The 24,782-nt window shown below is 40.9% G+C and overlaps 1 protein-coding gene across 9 annotated transcripts; it reads left to right on the top strand.

Annotated features, from left to right (window-relative positions):
• Positions 1 to 1,942: 1,942 nt before the first annotated feature.
• Positions 1,943 to 24,411, top strand: LOC311495835 (dynamin-2-like). Of its 9 annotated transcripts, none has more exons than XM_084555458.1 (23): positions 1,945 to 3,072; positions 3,641 to 4,371; positions 5,105 to 5,663; positions 5,741 to 7,991; positions 10,245 to 10,318; positions 10,609 to 10,758; positions 10,856 to 11,059; positions 11,508 to 11,606; positions 12,192 to 12,352; positions 12,510 to 12,652; positions 12,743 to 12,878; positions 13,011 to 13,078; positions 13,420 to 13,558; positions 15,911 to 15,997; positions 16,085 to 16,155; positions 17,170 to 17,224; positions 18,426 to 18,536; positions 18,683 to 18,792; positions 18,885 to 18,996; positions 19,800 to 19,967; positions 20,430 to 20,656; positions 21,099 to 21,338; positions 21,562 to 24,411. In XM_084555458.1, exons 4-23 carry the CDS (start codon positions 7,831 to 7,833, stop codon positions 21,629 to 21,631), a joined length of 2,586 nt encoding a protein of 861 aa, XP_084411584.1. In that variant the 5' UTR covers positions 1,945 to 3,072; positions 3,641 to 4,371; positions 5,105 to 5,663; positions 5,741 to 7,830; the 3' UTR covers positions 21,632 to 24,411. The 9 variants fall into 9 exon arrangements, with proteins under 9 accessions (XP_084411588.1, XP_084411586.1, XP_084411587.1 ...); XM_084555455.1 differs by having other exon boundaries at positions 1,945 to 2,931; positions 3,016 to 3,072; positions 5,105 to 7,991; XM_084555462.1 differs by having other exon boundaries at positions 1,943 to 3,072; positions 5,105 to 7,991; positions 22,942 to 24,411.
• The last annotated feature ends 371 nt before the right edge of the window (positions 24,412 to 24,782 follow it).

Below are 24,782 nucleotides of genomic sequence, written 5' to 3' on the forward strand. Positions count from 1 at the left end.
AAGATAAGATAAGCATTTATTCATAGCACAGTAGGGAAACTTGCAGCTTATCAGACATGCACAATTGTTAGATGTATTTATGTTTTTATGAGGACTTTTCTATATTTGTGAAAATCATCAAAGTGGAAAATCTTGTTTACATTCATTCAAATGCTCTTTGTCTTAGCGTGCTGCGCTGCAGGCGAATCATCAGAGCAGAGGACGGATACTGGACAAAACACAGAGGTACGTGTGTGTGTTTACTTTGCATTACTTTGCATAATGATACAACTTTCTATAGGTGAGTACGCTGATCCACTACTACATCTCTCTCTTTCTTCTCCTCAGGGAAATAATGGAGATCACGATTATGAAGAGATACAGTTGCAGAACCAGCAAGTGACTTCACTTCCAACTGTCTACGCCACTGTCAACCCTCCTCCAGACCTGCTCCACTATGCCAGCATCAGCTTCCAGAATGATGGAAATACACTTCCTAACACAAGTACAAGCAGCTCCTCAGCCGTTATCAGTGGAGATCAGGGTGACACTCGTCCTCCAGAAGCAGCAGAGGCAGCTCTTTATTCCACCGTCACACCACGGGTGGAACGATAATGAAGTCAGTCACTGACTATATATTTACTGTGTAATGTGTGTACTCTACAGAAATACAATCAGAAATAGACAGAGAAATGTTCAGCAGCTTTCAGTCAGACTTTTAGTTACTCACCTGCTAGTTAACATCTACTATGGCAATAACATAGTTCACACATATGGAATATGATAGTTACATCTAGCTGTAGTCAGTCATTCTCTGAGCTTTCATTCATTCATTCATTCATTCATCTTCTGTAACCGCTTATACCTGTTAAGGGTCGCGGGGTCTGCTGGAGCCCATCCCAGCTGTCATCGGGCGAGAGGCGGGGTACACCCTGGACAGGTCTCCAGTCTATCGCAGGGCTAACACAGAGAGACAGACAACCATTCACACGCACATTCACACCTACGGCCAATTTAGAATCACAAATTAACCTAACCAGCATGTCTTTGGATGGTGGGAGGAAGCCAGAGTACCTGGAGAGAACCCACACAGACACAGAGAGAACATACCTTTCTGACACTGTCTCTACATAAATTAGACATCATAATAGTCATAAAGAGAGGTTTAGAGCAATAACATGGTATGACAATGCACTTGGTTTCACCTGGGGAGCTAATGCTTTGGCAATTGAGTGTATGATGACCTGTTTATAAATTATGTTCCTGACATATTCTTCTTCTCTATCTTGTTTGGGGGTCATCACAGTGGTGTGGTGGTTAGCACTGATGCCTCACAGCAAGACAGACAAACACGTGTCCATTAGGATCACTGGTGATTCTAAATTGGCCGTAGGTGTGAGTGTGAATGGTTGTCTGTCTCTCTGTGTTAGCCCTGTGATAGACTGGAGACCTGTCCAGGACAAGCGGTTACAGATGATGAATGAATGAATGAATGGATGAATATTTTGTTTTGATCTCCCTCTTGTGGACATTGTCATGATCTGCCACTAATATCTTTTATCTTTCCCTCTATGCCTCTGTACGCATGTAGCATATTCAAACTCTCATTTATCCTTCTGTCCAATATAAAGCCTCTAGAGTGAAGCTGTTTATTTGAATGTGAAAATCACAAACTGTGTACATCTGCAATACGGGCTCGAAGTCTGAGTTCACTTGAATCAAAGTGCAACAAGAAGTCATGGTGGTAAATGGAAATAATTCAGAAAATAAATTGATTTCTGTTAAATATAATGAAATAAATGTGGTTGGAAAAAAAACAAAATGATGGGAAGATTGTAATAAAAGTCTGTTTTAAAATAAATTCAGTTTTCCTTCCCCCCGTTGTGACTTTGTATGTCAGTAACTTAATGTCTGATTAGCTTAAAGTTTTACATGCTACAGGGTGATTGATTAGAGACGCACATAAACTACAAATTTGCAAAAAAGAAAAAAAAGGAACAAACAAAATGACTTTGAGAACTTCAGATGGAAACATTATAAATCTCCCATGAATCATGTGTTCTCATTTGTACACAACATGTCTCCTTTATTTGGTGCTTGCTCTGGGGTTTTCTGGCTCTGGGGGCTTGATTGTTATTGACACTTTATAAGTAAAACTCAACTGAAAGGAAAAGCGCTCGACATAAGAAGAATATGCTTCAAAACAGCATCTCATGAAATAAACTGAGAGCAGTCTACCTGAGGAAATGAATTAAAAAAGCAGAAGAACACTTTAAGTGTGGAGACCCTTTAGCTTTGAAGCTGTGTGTTTGTCACTCTACAATATAAATATTCTTAAAGGCTATGTACTACTCACTGTACTGTTATAGCAAGATTTTCTAATGTAATATTTTCAGTGGTCATGTCAGTAGGCACATTTAAAGATACTAAGGTATCAAGGCTCCAGTGTGTGTCGTGTGCATGATTATGAGTGAGTTTATATTTCCTTTCAACACAACTGGAAGAATCGGAACAGACGTTCACCATGTGACGTACTATTCAGCCTCAGTGTGACTTATCTTCTTCAGTTTCTAAATAAATAATCTATTAAAGTGACACTTGCAGTGTTTGGATGATCTTTAAAACTTACACTACAAGTGCTGCTGTTCTAATGTGACAAACAGTGTGAACAATGTTTACACACCCAGACTCTTAATCTTTGGTCACTTCTCTCTTTCTGCCTCTGCACATACTGTTTTTATACCAGCATGTCAGTGTGTAGTGAAGCTGAACAAAAAAGCTCCTGCAGTTTCATTTGCTCAGAGAGAGATAAAACAGAGAGATCAGAGTAGAGGACAGATGTCAGAGCAGGTCATCACAACTTATTAGTACTTACAACTTAGTATTTTGGATGAAAGTTTCTGACCGAGACAATGAGGACATCATCAAAAGTCATTTTCTACATACTGGCTGGTAATATTATTCTTCTACTAGTATATTATATTATATCAAATTATATAAATGTATTTTGACTCTTTCTTGTACTTTTTGTAACAGCTTGTGTAAGTTTATTGACTGTGATGGGAAATACAGGAGGAAGTCAGAGCATTGTCTGTAAGTACATGAAGATGCAAAACATCACGTAAAATACTTTTCTAATTCTAGAATGACTCTCACATGGCTTAAAATTGAAATAAAGCATCTAACTAGCGTACTTAAATTTTCAGGAAGTTCTTTGAGTATTTCCGTTGTTTTCTGGCTACTGCTTTATCGTTCCGCTCTAGAACACTTCAGAGATAGATGTACTTTTACTCCATCTCACTGCTTTAGTCACTCATTGCTCTGTTGATTTAACCATGGAGCCGTACGGGATGCAACATGGCTAAAGGTAGCTTCATAACAAATTACACAATAAATCAGTTAATGTTCCCAAAAATCACATTGAATTTTCTAACTTAAAAAATGTTCAAGCCACACCCAAACAATTCTGATGAAGCAGATTAATAGTGAAGGCTTTGAATGCTGGATTTTACCTACTCTGATACAAACAACTGTGCAGTGTGGACAGGGTTCAGCTGAACGTTTTCATTGTGGGGCGAGTGGATTTATTTAAACCTCTGCCAATTCTTCCTTAAAGTAAAAACAAATAATCCACAGTCCATGCTCTTCAACTCTCTGGCAGGTACCAACCCACCAGAGAACCAGGTCGCACGTCTAGGAGGTTCTGTCACCATCAGCTGTAAATATCAAAGCGAAGAAGAAGGCACCATGAAAAGCTTCTGCAGAGCAGATAGAGATTTTAATTGCACAGAGCTGATATCAACGCTGAAATTAGAGCACACAATACGAGACCGGTTTTCTTTAAAGTTTGATAGACAGAGAAGAGTCTACACTGTGAACATTTCCACACTGATGCTGGAGGATGCTGGGAAATACCGGTGTACTTTGAAAAGAATTGATGAGGATTCTTCTTCCTGTTTAACTGAGATCCATCTGCAGGTTTTGGGTGAGTGTTGATCTGATTCAGTAAAAATAAGACAAGCCTACATACATGAAAACATGTTCAACATGACTCAGTTTTTCTTCTTTCAGGCTGGGATGACTTTACACCAATGCAAACTGTTCATGTCACCTCAACAACAACAATTACTTGTAGTTATCCTGACGCCCTTGAGAACCATGAAAAATTTCTGTGCAAGGGGGAGAATCCTTTTAAATGTGTTGATTTAATAAATACAACTGAAAAAGAGAAAGATGTAACTAAAGGCAGGTTCCATATCAGGGATAATAAAAGAATAAATTCATTCAATGTGCACATCTCTGAGCTGAGTAGAGCTGACTCTGGAACGTACTGGTGTCACTCTGGCAGAACAACGCAGCAAGAAGAATACACCAAAATACAACTTTTTGTAGGTGAGTACTCTGATGCACTACTGTAGAACACAGGTAGAGTATTATACATATTCAGTATGCAGCAAATGTTGATAATACTTTGACTCATTATTTGTTTATCTTAAAACTTTATGTATGTAAGGTATATGAATCATTTCACAATATAAATACATAGAATCCCCATTGCAGAAACTTGCCAACCGAAAATAGCATAGGACTACAACTGTAGCCTGAAGAACAAGAGAGCACCCTTTAGACACGGTGTAAGGACATACCAACCATGTGGCAACCAACACATGCAGCATACCCACCCTTCACTTTATCAGCATCAGTCTCAGTGCTGGTGACGGTTCTATCTTCATTTACTCTGACCATTTTTAGTGATTCACCTCTGCAGTAAATTTAGATCATTTAAAGATTATACAAATAAACTCTGTAGCTGCTGAGATACTCAATTTATTTTGAGTCATTTTTTTTATCAGGAAATGTGAGAATGAGGCCTAGGGTTGAGGAGATGCTGAAATGCTTCCATGTACATTTTGATGCCAGTACTTGACTTCACTTAAATGATGGTTTGAATTCAGGAGCTCTGCTGATAAAGGAGTGCTTTCATATTTACATACTACTCTTTTTAATTTAGGATCTCATATTTTCACCAGTGGCTAATAAAATAATAATGTCTGGATATGAAACCCTGGAGGGCTAACAAAGGAGCCAACCATCTCAGATTCTCAAAATTTTTACCCTCACACAGATGGAACTGGGATGGGAGACCCTGAACATCCACCTTCTACAACAGCAGGGATGCCAACAACTACAGAGGATGACGATGACTCTCCAAACATAGGTGTGTGTTAACAAATAGCTGGGGTACACATGTTCCACATACAAAGATTTCTACTGGACAAACACTCTCAGACACATCCTCATCTTTATGCACAAATCCTGAGGACAATGGAACTTTATTCTTTGTCTGTTTGTCTCTTGTTTTTAAGGTATGATTGTTGGTACAGTGGTGCGTCTGGCATTATTAGTAGTGGTTACGGTCGTACTAATACTGTACGGAGGGACACTAATCAGGAGTACAGGTGAGGGACAGAGTCAAAATCCTTATGTACTTGTCATGCATGCAGTACAATGTTTACTTGTATTTATGTTTGGAAAAAATCAAAGAAAATCAATCAAGATAATAGTTTAATGACTGGATCAAGGATGCCAACAGTTTTCAGATTGAAAACTGTTGGCATTTCTTAGCGTGCTGCGCAACAGGCAGATCATCAGAGAGGAGGACAGACACTGGACAAACCACAGAGGTACGTGTGTGTGTGTTTCCTTTGCATAAAGAGTACAACAGCTGAACCTATCACATCTCTCTCCTTCTTCCCCTCAGGGAAATAATGGAGATGACTGTTATGAAGAGATACAGTTGCAGAACCAGCAAGTGACAATGGAGCATGCTGTTAAGGATTTGAATGTTTCCTCTTCTTAAATACAACCAGAAATGTTCAGCAGCTTTTAACTGATCAAGTAATTTAGTCAGAGTTCAAATTTACACACCGGCTAGTTAACATCTATCATGAGAATAACATGGCACATACATATAGATATGGAATATGACAGTTGACAACTGGTTTAAATGAGTCCTTCTCTGTAAAAACAGGCTCGCAAAATAAAGGTTTAATGTGCTACTTAAGTCATGTTACCTGGAAACCATGCTCACACAAATAACCACTGAGAGGAAGAGAGCAACTGTTTGTTGGTTTCATTTCAACCACTGATTCAGGTCTGTTTTTCTACATTCATTTTTTTGAGGCAAGTTAAGTTTTTGCAGCTTGTCTAAACTTTTCTTTGAAGAAATACAGTATATCTGTAGTGTGAACAAACTCACCAGGCAGTCTTACAACGATTATTCAGTTTCATGACATCAGCTGGCTGTAACATGCTTCACTGAAGCTCTAGAAAAAATGATATACACTAGTGAAAATGAATGCATTCCAATATAACAGTCCTCCACTTTAGTGTTTAATTCAATCCAGTTTACCAGCACTATATCCTCCAAAATGATCATCAAGTTGAATTACCACCTTTCTGATGTTGTATTAACATAAACTGAACATTATTATTGGTCATGAAGGAATATTTAGAGCAGGACTGGTATACTGGAAGGCATTCGTTTTCGCTAGTAGTACCTAATAAACTGGCAAGTGAGTGTATGATGACCTGTTTATAATTTGTGTTCCTGACATGTGTGTTCTCCTTTCATATCTTGTTTTGATCCCCCCTTGTGGACATTTTAATGATGTGCCACTAATATCTTTTATTGTTCCCTCTATGCTGCCGTGTGCATGTAGCATATTTAAACTCTCATTTCCTTTCAATCCCTCTGTCCAATCTAATATCTCTACAAAAAAGCTACCAATTTCACTGACAAAATGTGTACATTCTGAATTACCAGCTCAGGAGCAGCTTGAATGAAAGGGTAACAACAGGAAATAAAGATTAAAGAATTAAAATGTTGTCACTTTTAATATATGTCAATGAAAATACTGACATATACTCCTCGTCCCACCGTGCTGGCTGCATACAGTATATGCAGTTGCAGGCAGTAACTACTTCTACTTCTACTACCACACTACTTTCACTCTTCTGCTTCTACTACAATATATTGCAACACAGAATGCAAAAGGAATATAGAAACAGAAGAAGTGAAAGTGGAACTTTAACTATACAGTGAATGCACACTGTTATTGGCAGGCCGATGTACAACTACACAAGATATACACAATGTACAATGAATGAATACTGTTGTGGAACTATACAACTGTAAGTAAGAACGTCTAATTGCACAGTGGATGAACTTAAACTATAATACAACTCTTCTGTATCATATGATGAAAATAGGAGAAAATAAAATAAAATAAACAACAATTGAAGAATAAAAGGCTGGTTTCTTCCTCTAGTGACCACATATGTCAGCAAAACTAATGAGCTCAAGGTTTTACTAGATCACAATGTTGGTGTGCTGTAATGTTTTCAAAGACGACTTTCTTGACTGTGACAGTGCAAGTACAAAAACTGCTGTATTATAAAACCACATCCATGTGCGCGCCATAGACTGTATATAGGAGCACTGACGGACGGCCCAGCTGACCAATGACTGTCCAAAGTGACGGTCGGGGTGGAGCCACGTTCTCTGGCGGAGGCTGGGTGTCGCCTGACCGGATGATGACAGAAGTTTTCACTCCGGGATAGGGACTTTTGTCATACAGTAACCCATTTATCGAGACCTTCATTATCTGAACCGTGTCAGGACTTTTGGCTTCTATCTGCCTTGTGTTTTGGTCAGATAAACGCACACGGCAGTGGCTGACTGCAGTATCATCTGGGAACTTTTGCTTTTCTAGACGAGAGACCCTCTGGCTCTTATTTGACCGGTTAGGAGTGCAAGTTAAAGCCCGCTGGGCTGACGGAGGATCCGCCATGGGAAACCGGGGGATGGAAGACCTAATTCCCCTCATCAACAAGCTCCAAGACGCCTTCAGCTCCATCGGCCAGAGCTGCAACTTGGACCTGCCGCAAATAGCGGTCGTCGGCGGCCAGAGCGCAGGGAAGAGCTCCGTGTTGGAGAATTTCGTCGGGAGGTTGTGCAGTTTATGTGTTTTCTTGGAATAATTTGGAATGTGAATCGTGCGCTTTACGCACTACGACTGTCTGCTTAGTAAACAACACCGAGCTCCTGCGTTAAAGTCGCCAACTAAGCACTTCATTACTTTCTCGGTGCCTCCCAGTTTGTAACGTTCCTTTCCAACGGATTTTTTTCCATTTCGAAGCTGAGCTATTCACGATGGATAATTGCGTTTATTGCGCAAGGAACCAGCTGTTGATTTAGGACAAATATAAAAGGAAATGGTTTTATGGAAGTGTGTGAATGAGACTTTAGTTTAGAGATCCACATTCTAAAACGACACAGTTGTAAAGGTTGAATGCTACAGTTGTTTCCACTCAGTACTAGGCCTAGTCTGTCAAACATTTATAAAAACTGTTTTTTTCCTGTAGGTTGCTCGGATCGTAAATAAAGATATCTTTATGGAGCTTGTATTATTTAGATCGGGTCAAAGTTTGACTTCCGAGGAGCAAAAGGGGACTGTTGGCAGGGTGGATGAGGTCACTGTCAGATAAATGAATCATTGGATAGCTTCACTGGCAGTTCACTAGAAAATATCTGCGCCTTCAGCATGCTGAGCACTGCTGAGCTTCTTTGTGGCGCTGGTGAATGAGCTTGAGGCACTTGTGGATCCTTGTTGATGACAAATAGCAGCAAACCAGCTGGCACATTATTGCCATGTGTTCGGATCCCTCTGCTCCATTTATAACAGTGTAGAGAGAAGTCGCTTCGATGTTTTTTCAGTGAAAACACAAGATAATAGCATTGCTAGAGGAAATTGATGGGGAAGAAGATTGAGGTTGAGGCCTAATTTACTAAGGGTAGCCGAGAGAACAGAGAGAACACTTCAGTTGCCCACATGTCACAAAGATTTTATTTTTTGTCCGTGAGGTAGGGAATGTTGATTAGGCAGCCAATGTCTCCTTTTTTTCCTCTTGCCTTTTGTCTCCGAGTTCCAAGCAGTGGCTGAGGAGGACAGTAGGGGCATTGATGCGTTAGTGCTGGGGTCATCAGTGATGTCACCAGCTGCACTGTCATGTGTATATGACACACTGGGTACCAGATACCCACAGAAGAGCGCTTAGCTGTTTGTTAATTAGCCTACTGACACGCAGTTACACAGGATTAATCTGTGCTGTCAGAATGTTGATTTAATGTACTGGGCATGTAGTTTTTGTTCTTGAAATGTCGTGTAGTTTGATCTTCTTTGTTCTCCAACAGTCATTTAAATAAAGTAATGTTAGCGATTTTGGGGGATGTATAATTCTTTGGTACGATATGTGCAAGCTGATGTAAAGAATTGTGAAAAAAATGTGAATGAGCCCAAGATTATGGCGCCTAATGTGTAAGTCTGAGTAATGCACTGTTCAAAATGTACCAACGGTTATCTCACGGTTAATATGCACCAGAGAGAACAATCATATTCAACCAGGAACTAGAAAAAATTGACCAGAAGAGTCTAAAGTCCGGATTACTTGATGAATGAATCAGGGATTCCATTGATTATTGGTCCGTGTTGGTCCTCGAGGTATTAATGTTGTGGTTTTGTAAGTGACAGGAAGACATGAGGAAACAGGATGTGGATTAGAGTTGTGTAACTTCCTGACTGCTGGCAGCAGTGAACACCAGGCACAGGGTCTGTGTGTGTGCGGGTCTGTTCAAATTGTTTTGTTTTAGTGCATATTTTGTGTATGTGTGTGTGTTTGTGGGCTCTGCTTCCAGTACCTTACGCTAAAACTCAGGTCTTGCCACTGACCTGCCAAACGCACAGACAGACACAGACATGTTCTCATGGCCTGGAGAGATGTGCGGCCACTGACCTGGAAATGATCACGACTCTATTGAATAGCAGTTTCCACTCTGTATGGAATGAGGGAAAACAGGGGGCGACGCTTCTTTCTATTTGCACTATATGTAATGGACCGGTTTGTAAGTCAATCTTTGTCTTGCATCAATAATGCACACGCTCAGGGAGAGGTCTGCATAAGTAATTGGAGAAGCTTTTATAAGAAGTATGCTGACATGGTGCGAAAATTAAATGCTGATGTTTTGTGTTCCATATTTAAATTTTGCCATTAAAAGCAACATCCAGGGTCATAATTCATTTCAGATCAATGCTCTTTTCTTTAATGACCTAAAATTTGATTTAAAGTATGTCCAATAATCAGCTGTTTGCCTGCAGATATCCTTAAGTTGTGTGTGTTAAACTTTACCTCTGCCTCTTAATCAGGGACTTTTTGCCCAGAGGATCTGGCATCGTCACCCGTCGTCCTCTCATCCTCCAGCTGGTGAACAATAAAGCAGGTAAGCTGTGCACGTGATTCTTACCGTACCTGTTTAGAAATGGCTGTAATCCTAAATTCAGGAAATGTTCAGGTGTGTGTATCTCATCTTTTTGTGTAGACACACTACATGTCTCAAAAGTCTATTTCACATCCCTTTTATAAAAGTTTTTATTTCGGTTGATAAAGCAGTAATTGATTAAGCTTCACTCCACTTCCTGGCCCTTGTCTTATCATATTTGTCTACATATTGACTTATTACCAGTCCCTCACCCTCTCTACTGTCCAAAACCTGTGTTTTCTTCCGTGTAGAGTATGCAGAGTTCCTGCACTGTAAGGGACGCAAGTTTGTGGACTTTGATGAAGTCCGCACGGAGATCGAAGCAGAGACAGACCGGCTAACTGGATCCAACAAGGGCATCTCCCCAATACCGATCAACCTCCGCGTCTACTCCCCTAATGGTGACACACACACACACATTTAAAGCCAGACTTCTTGGTGCAAATTTTCAACCTCATGTCTAACTGAACCCTCCCTTTTTCCCCTTTCCCTTCTAAGTGCTGAACTTGACCCTGATTGACCTGCCGGGGATGACCAAAGTGGCGGTGGGTGACCAGCCTGTGGACATTGAGCATCAGATTAGAGACATGCTGCTGCAGTTCATCACTAAGGAGAGTTGCTTGATCCTCGCCGTCACCCCGGCTAACACTGACCTGGCCAACTCCGACGCCCTCAAGATCGCCAAGGAGGTGGATCCTCAGGGTAAGCTGGAGGATGTCCCCTGTTTCTATGCAGGGTCGTCTTTATCTGGGTATTTCCATAACTAACCATTATTGTACTAATTTTAGTATAAAATTAATTACATTTTGTTGGAACTTGCAGCTATTAGCACTCACATCTTCCTATTAATCTTTGCCTCGGTGCAGGAAATGGCTCATCAAGATAATTATCAGTTACATTATTAAAAGACTTCCTGCCAGCAAGTACTGAATAAGATTAGTAGAGATATAATTACACTGAATTATGGTTCCACTTTTGACCATCTTTCAGTCTATCCAGAGGATATTATTAACCGTGTTATTAACCGTTTTAATGGATGCTATCTACTGCTAATGACAGAGCATTAAACCTTTAAATTATATTTGCAAATCTGACAAGCTCATTTTTATATGTGAATATTAAAATTTAATAATGACACTTTTGTTGTCAGGGCTGCGGACAATCGGTGTGATCACGAAGTTGGACCTGATGGATGAGGGGACAGATGCACGAGATATCCTGGAGAACAAACTACTGCCGCTCCGCAGAGGTAAGGCCACACGCACACGGATACAGTGCAGTGAGAAAGCATCAGGGAAGTTCATCACTACTGAAATCATTAATAGAATAGGATAGGATAAGATAAGATAAGATAAGATAAGATAAGATAAGATAAGGGTTAGTAAAAGTAATTATGTCTCATTCATATTTCATCAGAGGTTAACAGACTCACACTGTAAAACTGTCTGGTCTAGGTGGGTGGTACGTGTCTAAGTAACATCCACATGAATGCCAGGTCCAGAAGTTTCCCAGCGGAACATTGAACTGTCACAAAATGGTCAATGTTGTTTACTTCTCCTGTCGGTGGTCATAATGTTGTGGCTGATTGGTGTGTATACAGTAGTAGCATATGTAGTTCCCCAGTTTTAGAAAGTATACACACAAGTTTACAAGTTGCTTGGTTGCAAAGCCTGTGTGTTGTTATGGTTTATTTTTGAGGAGATGTTGTACTTTTTGGTTTCAGTCTGGTCTTGATCAAGTCAAACAAATATGAATTTGGATTGGGAGTCTAAAACTTTCTTCAGTTTGGCCATGAAAGCTCTTTTATGGTGCCTTGTTTGTGTTTTTTATTCAGGTTATATCGGGGTGGTGAACCGCAGTCAAAAGGACATTGATGGGAAGAAAGACATCCGTGCTGCTTTGGCTGCTGAGAGGAAGTTCTTCCTGTCTCATCCTGCATACAGACACATTGCAGAACGCATGGGTACGCCGCACCTGCAGAAAACCCTCAACCAGGTGAGGCACGGAGCCGATCAGTCAATAATAAATGTTTAAGTCCAAGCTTCAGTTGGTAGTTTTGGACTGCACTGAATTGTTGAGTCATTGAAAGTTACTGCACAAGTTTGAACCTAACATGCACTATTGTGGGCTTTTAACCTTTATTTCTCTACAGCAACTCACAAACCACATCCGCGACACGTTGCCAGGGTTACGCAGTAAGCTTCAAAGCCAGCTTCTCTCACTGGAAAAGGAAGTGGAGGAGTACAAGAACTTCCGTCCTGACGACCCTACCCGCAAAACCAAAGCCTTGCTTCAGTCAGTGCCTACATACACAGATGCAGACGTGCAGATGCATATTAAACCAGTAACTTAATACACTGAGTGTGTTCTGTGTAACCTGTATAGGATGGTGCAGCAGTTTGGTGTGGACTTTGAGAAGTGCATAGAGGGGTCTGGAGATCAGGTGGATACCTCCAACTTGTCCGGTGGTGCAAAGATCAACCGGATCTTTCATGAGCGCTTCCCCTTCGAGCTAGTGAAGGTGACCAGTGCTTTCATCATAATCATTTGTCACTGTGTTCCTTCCTCGTGTCTGGCCTCACCTTATCCCAGAAGTACCAATAACTATGCACAGAACAAATAAAATCTAAGCTTTGTTTGCACTGTGTCTTAGATGGAGTTTGATGAGAAGGAGCTGAGGAAAGAGATCAGTTATGCCATCAAGAACATCCACGGAGTCAGGCAAGTTAAGCCAGCCTGCAAAAAAACATCACATGCAATACACATGTGTCTGCTTACCTGTCTGTCAGCTTTTTTTTTTTTTTTTTTGTCTCTGTTACATGTGCTTGCGCTAATGTCTTCTGTTATTGGTGATAGTTTTTTTTTTTTATTTCCTGCTGCTTGTTGGCCTGGTGTCTGCCTTCCACTCCAAATGTTCCTGTTTTCCCTTCTTCTTCCTCATTCATTGTTCCTCAGCATCTGTCTGCTCAGGTCGTCCCCGTCTGTGCGATTGTTTCACACACTTCCTGTGTGTCTTCTGCTCCATGTTTCCATGTGTGTGTCTTGTTTTGTATGTCCTTCAGGACAGGCCTGTTCACTCCAGACCTGGCGTTTGAGGCCATAGTGAAAAAGCAGATCATTAAGCTGAAAGAGCCCTGTCTGAAATGCATCGACCTGGTCATCCAGGAGCTCATCAACACAGTCAGACAGTGCACCAATAAGGTATCAGTGCATGGTCACCTGCCCGATTGCCGTACCTGTGCATAGTCAGTGCTGCCAAGCTCCACTTTGGTTCCAACAGCAGCCATCTTTAGCTATGTTGTTTCGGACATCATTTTTCTTGGATCAAACTACCTAAACTACTGAAAAGTGGCTGATTTCAAAGTAAGGAATTAGTTTTTACAGTCCTGCTTTGAAGATCACATGAGTGGATGTACTGGCTGCACTGCAGTGCATTGGATTGGTGTCTCTGAGACACTGTGTGGACAGAAACAGACGGGCTGTGACATGTTTCTGTAGGTTCATTGCAAAACAAGCTGCAGGCCTGTTGTGAAGCTGTAGATTAAGTAACACTAATGCGCCGTTCACAATACGGGCAAAAAAGGCTACTGGTCATTTTCATTAGAAGCCGACGATGTGGTCCTACAAACTAACAGCTAACTCGCCACAAATCAAAGTTGAGCTGGGTTCGATTTTTTTCAGCACTTCTATGATGTGGTGTGTTTGAGCTACACTTCAACAGCGACTTGTAAACAAGGTTGCACTTTGTCACCCACAGTGTGAACTTAGCATTAGAGTCTTCAGGCTCAGCCATGCCTTAAGCTAAATGCTAATGCTAGCATGCTCACACTTGGTTTTTACCTTTTAACACAAAGTACAGCTGAAATGAATGGCATTTTTTGACATATTTTGGCAGCACTAGAGGGAATTTCTCGGGGTCACCCACATCATGAATATATATACACTGCCTGGCCGAAAAAAAAGTCACCACCAAAAAAAAATGGTCGCACTCTAATATTTCGAATCCCAAAGATTCTCAATGGGGGTTAAGGTCTGTGGTGGACAATTCACGTGTGAAAATAATGTCTCACGCTCTTTCACAATCTGAGCCCCATGAATCCTGGCATCGTCATCTTGGAATATGCCTGTGAACATCAGGGAAGAATGTTTTCACTGCTTGATGCATGCCAATGATTTGACCCTTCTCAGACAGACTAACATCTCTTCAACGACCACAGGATGTGTCTCATTGCATCAGTTGGGGTTAAATAACTTGTTGCCAGTTGAAAGATAATCTCCCATGCAGTAATTATCCAATAGGAGGCTTAGTGAAATCCAGGTGGTGACTTTTTTTTGGCCAGGCAGTTTATATACACAATTCCATGGCAGTGTTTGTTGAGGTATTTGTGTTTGGACCAATAGACCAGCACACAATCCGACACCACCACCCGCAGTCATGTTTCTAGGATGGCCAAAAAGCCATATGTTGATCCCTAAACATCAGCATGCAAAGGCGGCTGAAATGTCAGTGAACTCTCTTGATAACCTGCAGCTTGTTTTTGTTCTGAACATGTAGGTGAACTAACTAAACACCTGTTTTTTTTTTCTTCTTTGTCATGTTCCTCAACCTTCATCTTTCTTTCCGTTTTCCCAACTCATTTTCCCAACACCACTTATGTTTTCTTTCCACCACGCCTCATGCTTGACTTCTCCTCTTTCACTTGACATTAACCTTCCGAATCCCGCGACGCCTCACCACAGGACAGGCCTGTTCACCCCAGACATGGCGTTTGAGGCTATAGTGAAAAAGCAGATCATTAAGCTGAAAGACCCCTGTCTGAAATGTGTTGACCTCGTCGTCACCGAGCTTTTCACCCTGATCAGGAAGTGCTCTGAAAAGGTAAACATGAATGGCAGAGAGACGTTTAACAGTGACACAGGCTGATGACTTAGAGAGAGTGAAGGGGAAAGAAAAGCAGCAATAGAGAGCAGACATAATTCATTCAACTAACTCACCACTGTTAGTGTTGTTCATTGTTACCCTTCACCACTGCCTGAAGGCTTCACTTGACACCGGTCCTGCTGCCTCACTTCATGTTGATCCTTAATGACAAAGACTCCCTCTCCCCATTCTGACCCTGCCCACAAATCAGCACTGGGTCCAATGATTTAACCAGACCTTACCCTGCCTCCTTATCAAATCAGACCCCCCTCCATACTAAAAAAATTGCTTTCACAACTGTGGGTGTTTTAATTCGGTATATTCCATCACCTTTTCTGCATTGTTGACACTAATAATATACCTTCACAAGACTCCATGAAACCCTGTTCTGAACTCTAACACAGTCCTTTTTACTAAATCCTTCCTGACATGTTGAGTCGCCCTATGAGCATGGAACTCAGTGCATGCCCCCTCAGTCTTTATGTCTTGCCTCATAATTGTATAATTGTAAAGTGGTTGATTGTATCTATCTATTTATCTATGAGGATACGCTGTGTGTTTACCGTGTTGTGTAAAGCCTGCATCAATCTGCAGCAGTGCGTATGTGTGTGTGTGTTTCCGTGCATCTTCAGCTGGGCTCGTACCCTCGTCTGAGAGAAGAAACCGAGAGAATTGTCACCACCTACGTCAGAGAGAGAGACAACAAGACCAAAGATCAGGTGTGTGGGAAAGAGAGATCGAAGCGGCATATCTCAAGAGTTTCACCCCTTTTGTGTACGTAACAGGTGTCACAATGTGCTTCTTAGGTGCTGCTGCTGATTGACATTGAGCTCTCCTACATCAACACTAACCATGAGGACTTTATCGGATTTGCAAAGTAAGACAAATGAGGTCCACTGAATTTAATCAAAATGAGTTTGCAGCTGTTTTGATATGGTAATATTTACAAATGAATGATTCATTTCTGTATATTCAAGGCAATTGGTGACACATGAAAAATATTTTGCAATACCAGGAAGAAGTGAAACTATCAATATGTGAGAAAAAAGAAATAATGTACAGTACATGTATACAGTATCAACAGGAACATGGCCTAACAAATCATTTTTGACGAGGTAGTTTAAAAATAAAGTTGTTAGTGCCCTCTAGTGGTCGATCCATGTGTTTACACATTACCTGAACCATATCTTCAGCATTTCTTCACTGCATTTTCATGTTATCTGTAACCATGTGCCTATATGACAATAAGAGTATATCTGATAGATATGTAGCTTAAATCAGGTAATAATAATATGTTTAATCTTTACTGTTTGTATTTAAGACTGCAAAGTTAAAATTTGTGGAAAAGCTGTACAACTGTACTGCTGTTTTTTTGGGACTTGTACTTAACAGGAGTCGTCCTCCCCAAAAATAGATAGATAGATAGATATACTTTTCACAATAGAATACCAAAAAATAAAAAATAAAAATACATACAGAATCCAAAAAGTCAAAAAAAGGTCTTCAGTATTTGCAATACAAAAAAAATATAATCAAGTGTAAAATACAGGGTAAGATATATAGCAGCTCTTCTTAAAAATAGCACCATACTCCTGAAACAACGACTGCTAATCCCGCTGAGACTTAACTATTTTATGTGACAACAATTTAAATATATCTGGGGTTTATTGTATTAATCTGATAAAGTAAAGAAAATCGATTCATTCAAATGAATTACCTTAAACTTAAAAAACTGTGATTGACATATATCACAGTATTGTTATATTGTTTTATAGACCGAGGGATTCATTAGAAGAAACAATGGACAGAATAATACAAAACTGTAAAACACAAATAATCATTAGTTGTTTTCTATTGATATCATGTTAGTTACTGAATCTCTCTCCTACAGTGCACAGCAACGGACTGCTGCTAATGTCACTAAGAAGAGAGTCATGCCCAATCAGGTAATTGCAGTGAAAGCTCTCTCACCACTGTGGCTTAAGAGCAGCTGCTTTCCTTCTGCTGCTGTCTTTGTCTCTTGTTATTTCTGTTCTGCTGTTGTCTCAGCCCATCTCTCCTGTCATTACCGCCCTCTGTTGCTTCACATTTTCATACTCTTGTCTGTGCCCCGTCTCCTTGTTTCCCTTTCCTCTTTCTCCTCTGCTGTTCCTCATTTTAACGGCCCAGGGAGAGATTCTTGTAAGTACCATGCCCCCCTATGCACCCCCACTTTTCACTTCCTCTTTAGGTGGGTGGCGGTCAGCGTCACTCAGACCATGTCGAGAAACGAGATTTGTGCTCCTTGAAGAAGAACAGGGAAGTGAGAGTTACGCTCATGGACTCACTATGTGTACTGGAATAGTTCTGCTTCAAGAAAACACAAGTTAGAGCGCAGCTTTGCTTTCAGGGTTTACTGTAATGTTTTTTATAGGGGATGTCGGCGTGGATTTGTTTTGACGGCAGGATCAAAATGGGATTTTACGCAAACTCTTATCGACTTCACCTGTAAAACATCAATGTGAAACTCTATGACACACAGTCTCAGGACTTTGAGCTACGGTTTATTTATCATGTGGCTGAGCAGCTCTCTGTGTTTACACTGAAAGCCAGATTTGGGTTTTGACAGCTTCTGAGGTCATTCCAGGGGCAAACATCTGACTTTTTTTCCCCCGAGACCTTCTCTGTGACAATGAATACATGCATAGAATAAGTCCACAACAGAAACTACTTACTCACTTACTTTAAGCCTTCATTCAACTATTACCAGTCAGCCTACAGGTATCACCATGATATGAATATTTAACAATGGCAAGTGACAATCTGACAGATTACAAAAGGAAAAGCCCCATATGTCTGTTTATTATCCCTGTGTCCCTTTGCCTTCTTGTCCGTCAGTCTGGCAGAGAGAAAGATGCAAAGAAGGTGACTTTCCATTGGAACTTCTCCTCATTTGTTCTTATTTGAAGTGTATAATTCATAGCTGCTGTCATCTTATTTTGTTGAGGATGCTGTAGCTCCTGCATGTCTGCTGTGCTGCTTTTATCGTTGCCGAGCCATTTCTTTGAACATGTTTCATTTGTTTTAGTAGTTTCCGGTTTGTTTGCTGCAGAGTTACCCTCTTTCATGCTTGTGTTGTGTAGTTAAGTGTTTGACTCTCGTGCGCAGGTCATCCGCAGAGGCTGGCTCACCATCAACATCAGCATCATGAAGGGAGGATCCAAGGACTACTGGTTTGTCCTGACCGCTGAGTCTCTGTCCTGGTACAAAGATGAGGAGGTGAGGCTAAAAAAACAAAAAACAAAAAAAAATCAGCGTTTAAGTGATCTTTTCTCCGTGGCAGGAGGTTAGTTAGCAACATGTAAGTGGTTGTAACAAAAATCGTTTGAAGTCGCTCAACACTAAATCACTGGCTGTTTCTCCAGGAGAAAGAGAAGAAGTACATGCTGCCTCTTGACAACCTGAAGCTGAGGGATCTGGAAAAGGGCTTCATGTCCAGCAAACAGGTCTTTGCCATCTTCAATACTGAACAGAGGTGTGGATGCTGTGATCTTCTAAAACCGTTGCTCTTGTGGTGTGTTTTCCGTTTAAGCCAGCCGTTAACGTCTGTACATGCGATCCCTACAGGAATGTGTACAAAGACCTGCGTCAGATTGAACTGGCGTGCGACACTCAGGAGGATGTTGACAGCTGGAAGGCCTCCTTCCTCAGAGCTGGCGTTTACCCAGAGAAAGACCAGGTAACACAAGAGCGCACTCACGTTTAAAATGTTGCAGGTGATTTACAAATATTATCTACAGTCTCGAGTAGAATTAAGAAATGGATAGGGCTGCAGGATACAAAGGCTGTTCCACATACCACGGCCCTCATTCATTTCACCATGCCATGCTGGTCCAGGAAGCAACCTGGGGATTTAATATCTAGGTCACTTCTTCATGTTCATTTCCATGCTAGTTGTCATAAAGTCATTTATCACAAATATAAGTCATTAATTTTGGTCTATCCAAACAGATCTGCTACACGGTCACAAACACTGGTTTAAAAGCATGAAGAACAATCTGGCATCCAATATTTTTTAATTTGGGTGAACAAGAGCTGCTAAAGCCCTCTGCATGGCTTCAAATCTAAAGTATTTCTTAGTAGAGGTCAATCAAAAGGCAATCACTCAAACAATCAAGGTTTAAAAAGACATATTTGACTGTTATTTATTTAATTCCTATTTTAAAACTACTCAAAAATAAATCAGGTTTAATTGAAACGACCCACGCACTGTTAATAGCTTCAAATAGTACTTCATCTTGATTGGTGCTCAGAAGTATGTGACACAAATTTTTCCAGCAGAACTCTGCCGTTTTAAACCAGGGAGCAATGCACAGACAGAAAAAGAAAACTTAAAAACCATATTCCTCATAAACTTTACTGGAAAATAATGTGAAGATTGATCAACTCTAGTATCTGGGCTTTTAACGGCTCGCATGTACGCAAACAAAACACCTCTCCGTCTCTCGTCTCATGAGTCTCTCTGTCTCGCTGCTCCTCAAGCCTGAGAACGAAGATACCATCAGTAGCGGCGACTCCGTGTCCATGGACCCGCAGCTGGAGCGACAGGTGGAGACCATCCGTAACCTCGTGGACTCGTACATCGGCATCGTCAACAAGTCCATCAGAGACCTCATGCCCAAGACAATAATGCATCTCATGATCAACAACGTGAGTCTTCTACTGTTGGTCACAGTTTCCCATTCACTTTTATAAGCGTTTTGGCAGCTGTAAATGCTAGGCACTAAACGCAAACTGGAAAGGTTCTTGGGTTTAGCAGCGAAATTTAGACGTTTCAGTATTTTCCTCAGGAGCTGAATTTGTCATGAGTTTAAAGGAATATTAATGTTGCTCTGTAACTGCTTTTTTCTCACTCAGTCACCTTATCAACTTAAATAATATGCCCCTAAAGAATAAATGCAAATTAATGAAAATGTATAGAAATATTCAGATTTGCTGAAATGCACGTATATGCACAATTCCATTTGTCAATCCCTGCATTAAAAAAAAATGAAATATGGAATGTTTTATCTTAACCAACAAATCCTTGTAATGCACTTAGAAATCATTTATATAAGTAATGTAGGTTAGTTCTAACTATAGCCACTCTCTTTTTTTCTCTCCTGTTTCCAGGCAAAGGACTTCATCCACTCTGAGCTGCTGGCCTACCTGTACTCGGCCGGGGAGCAGTCCAGCTTGATGGAGGAGTCACCGGAGCAGGCCCAGAGGAGAGATGAGATGCTGAGGATGTATCACGCCCTGAAAGAGGCCCTGGTCATCATTGGAGACATCAGCACCACCACCATCTCCACTCCGGTGCCTCCGCCAGTAGATGACACCTGGATGGCCAAAGACCCAAGGTAGCGAACATGAAACATGGAAACACATGGAAACATAAAGACCGTACAGTTCTTTGTAGAAACCGGGCATTACCAAGCGGCATGGTTTTAAGAAGTTGGTACAGCTGGAATTGATTAATTGCTGTGTCCTGGACAAATCCCAAAAATATTGCCTCATGCTCACTGCCAAAAATCTCAACTGATGTTATTACTGAAGACGTCCAGCAGAGGTCCTCATCGGCCATTATTTCTTCCAAGGTTTCAGAGCGCTTGCACTGTTATACTTTACTTTTGATTCAGCTATGTCCAGCTTTCTTCATGTTCATTCATTTTTTAAATGAGAAATTAGATTTGGCCAATAGGATGTCAGTAAATCTGGCTTGTTGTTATGAGAAAACAACGTAGACACGGTGGATAATTGGACAGATGGATAATTCAATAGCATTCTGTCTCTCTGCCTCAGTCCTCCCCCGGCGTCTCGTCCCGTCTCAACAACGGCACCCCCTCCCAACCGCCCCCCTGCTGTGAGAGGACCCACACCTGGTCCTCCTTCTAACCTCAACCCCTCCCCAGCATTTGGAGCACCCCCCGTGCCTTCCCGGCCCGGGCCTCCGGTGGGGTACCCGGATCCCAACCCTTCCGTGCCTCTCATCCCATCGAGGCCGGGACGCGTGCCTCCGGCGCTGCCGCCGGGGATCCCCAGGTAACACCGTGAACATACATATATGTAAATGCACACACACATACATTCGTTGTCATTTATGGCTTTGGTATTGGTGACTGCTGTTGGTGAACTGAGGCTGTCTGTAACGGATTGTGCTGTTCTGCCTTTTGTGGTTTGGGAAGGATTGGTGCATGACTATCTGATGATATTTCCCTTGCATGTTTCTTTTTTCTCTCCCTTCCCCCCTCCCCCCTTCCTGCAGCAGAAGACCCCCGGCTGCTCCCAACCGACCCACTATCATACGTCCTTCAGAGCCCTCCCTGCTTGACTAGAAACAAACTTTGTTTACATTTCTTCCGAACAGAAACAGTAAAACTAAAATTAGTTTTTTTTCCCCCTGTTACTACTGTAATTGGTAATCTGATGCTGTTTCAGTCTGTGCATTTCAGAGGCATTTTTTGTATGTAATTGTGGCTTAATGTGTAGATACCTTTTTAACACATTTTCTGTCTTCAGTGCTATGAAAAGGGATAAATTTGATGATTTTAAAGTGAACCAGCGAGTCATCTAGCATTTTCACCTGAGATGAGATGTGTCTTAAAACAGTATGTGACTCGTAACCTTTTATATTATGGTAAGGAAAAACTTCTGTGAGTTATGTACTGGCTAATATTGTGTCAGTTAATTGTACACACTAAGCACCTCAGTGAGTCAGCAGCACTTTTTCAGAAAGTCATTTTTCTCTTGATTTTTTTCTCAGCTTCATTAAAATTAGCCAGCCCAATATATCTGTTTTTTGTTTTTTTTATGCTTCAATATTTTGCCGAATTGCTAAGTGTCTTCAAATATAGTCTTGTTAGGTCTTAGTGTTTCTCTTTGTGGACCAAGTAAACATGAGACAGAAGAGGAAGAAGTGGGATGCCTTCTGGTGTCATGCTGGTAATTATACAGTAGCAGAGGTAAGAGTCACCTTGCCCAGTCAAACATCTTCTGACATTTACCTCCCACGACTGTTCGTCCTCGGTGAAAAGAAAAAAGTGCCTCAAGTGTTTTTTTTGTTTGTTTTTTTAAACTTTAGATTTCAAAGCCATAGTGGGAAAAAAAGAGGTATTTCATGAAGTGAATAAATGGATAGAAAAAGAAGGTGTGGTGGCTGGTGCTTCTTCTTGCTGCAGACATCCTGTGCTTCAGTGCTTTTCTCAGGACTTTCTTTGGTTTCCATGCACAAACAATAAACATGCAGAACATGCTTCCTGTTGGTAGAATAGTAGCAGCATGTGAATATTACTCAAGAGAGTTCAGGCCAAGACCTTATTGATTTGCATGATGGTACAACAGAGAAAGCTAAGCGGAACAAAAAGGTTTCGCTTTTCTGTGCGCAGCCTGGCAAGACCTTTTCTTACTATACTGTACGCTGGAGCTGCTGGTCTCCATGGTAACTGTGGTTGCCAGTAGCAACACACTGTAAGGATAGTATTACTAGTTGTTTTTGGTCTGTTCTTAGAGCAGAAATTAATAAAGGTATGCAAGCCTGCTCTGATTATTCTAGATATGCTCCGCTGACTGTCATCTGTGCTTCACTGATGCTCTTAAGATCAGAAATTAAATGGAAATCTTCTTTTCACGGTCTTCTCACACACAGGAGGCCGCCGCAAGTCCCTTCTCGACCCAACCAGTGGTGAGGGACACTCGAGATGTTGTCCACTCAACAGCAGCACAGCCAGGAGGAGGGCCAAAGATGCACTTGGCATTTTAATTTCACGTCTACCAAAGACAATCTGTTGTCTGGAGCTGTTTTGTATGTACAGTTAAACATTTAAAGAAGGGAAAGAACTGCAGAAATAATGGACGTTGTTGTGGCAACATGGAAGCCGACATCCTGTTTATATCATCAGATGGCACATTTAAAACGCTTATTCATTTGTGATAATTCTCAGTTATCCAGGTAATTGTATTTCTAAAGAACAAAACTAAACATAGGCAGCTGGACTTCTTTTAGTCTTCAGTGTCTTCAAGGGAAGTCCAGTTGCCTTTGTTTTTGCTTTATTTTCACGTCTGCTTCTTAGGGTTTAGGTTGGACATTTAACTCGCATTAAAGTTAATTCCTGTGTAAATATGAATTTATTCGGACCACCGAGTCCACTAACACTTGAATTTGAATGATCTTGCAACAAAAACTAAACCAAAAATAACTATTTGAGTAGAATAAAATGATGCAGTCTTTTGACAGACACATGTACAGTGCATCGGGCAATAGCAACTATTGCCAGAGTTAGAACTGACTCGTCATTGGCAAATCACACTGGAAATGACCCCTGCTTCTCGTTCTGTCGGCACGGACTTGTACTGGCATCAGAAAAGTAACCTCTGGAAATAATTCTGCATAATTACAGCTGGAAAAAAAAGGAAACACTTGGACTATCACCAGTATGGCAGAAACTGTCTAAAGCGACAGCCTTCAAGTTCTGTGGATCCATGTCTGAGCGGTGTCATTTAATTGATCTTCACTGACCTTTACTGGTGGTAATGTTACCTTTAGTGAAAAACCTCCAACCATTTTCAGAGGTGAGGGACCGCAGCGACAGTATAATATATAATTCCCCATTGGCTTGTGGTCAGATTTGACATTAAAGGCAATAAATGAAATGAAATAACCAACTTGATCTTTTGCAGCCTCTTACTAATCGGGTTACCCTTTAGGATCTAATATTTCCTTGTTGCTCACATGTGGGTAGCCAGCAAAACCAGAAAAAAGCAAAATAATAATTTTGCGCTGGACGGCTTTCTGTCCAGCTTGTCTTATGTGTAAACTGTTTGTGTGTGTTTTGGGTGTGCCTCAGTCCACAACATCAAACTGGAAATACAGGAAATAATACTGATTACTTTTGTACATATAGGAATGTTCTTACGTTTACTGTGTATTTGAAGTATTTAATATTTGCTGTATTTGCAGTGTGCCTACAAATAATTCACTTGAAATGCTTTACAAAGCTGAGAAATGGAAGAAAAACAAATCTCTGTGCCACATAATGAGACCAAGAAAGTCCTCATATACACACACTACAGTACATAGTTTAATCCTCCTTCCAGACTAAAGAATAAAGGAATCTACACACCAGCCTCTGCTTTCTCTATGTATGTATGTCTGTATTATTAGATATTGTGTAGTGCAAACAAACTGTATGTGTAATCATGACCTATAAATTTACTCACATTTTCCCTTCACACATACATTTCCCGTCAAAGAAATGTTGTACTTGGATGTTTATCAGTGTCATTCAGGTAATACTACATGCGTACATACATACACACAGGTGCAGTTAGTTCATGCTTATTGCATTTTTTAACAAAACACACATATATAAATCGTAAGTGCCAACTAAACACCAGTATAACCTACAGAAATGCCTGTGTTAATATATCTGAGAGGTTTACTTCATATAGTGCAGAAAAGGCTACTATATTTAAAGATAAGGATTCAAA

This window comes from Chelon labrosus, assembly GCF_963514085.1.
Source record: "Chelon labrosus genome assembly, chromosome: 2".
Classification (NCBI taxonomy): Eukaryota; Metazoa; Chordata; class Actinopteri; order Mugiliformes; family Mugilidae; genus Chelon; species Chelon labrosus.

Bases quoted from the DNA above. Each gene is read 5' to 3' on its own strand.
- LOC311495835 (XM_084555454.1), top strand. From the start codon at position 7,831: ATGGGAAACCGGGGGATGGAAGACCTAATTCCCCTCATCAACAAGCTC. The intron at 10,759-10,855 runs GTGACACACACA...TTCCCTTCTAAG, and splicing joins CCGCGTCTACTCCCCTAATG to TGCTGAACTTGACCCTGATT. The intron at 18,793-18,884 runs GTGTGGATGCTG...CGATCCCTACAG, and splicing joins ATCTTCAATACTGAACAGAG to GAATGTGTACAAAGACCTGC.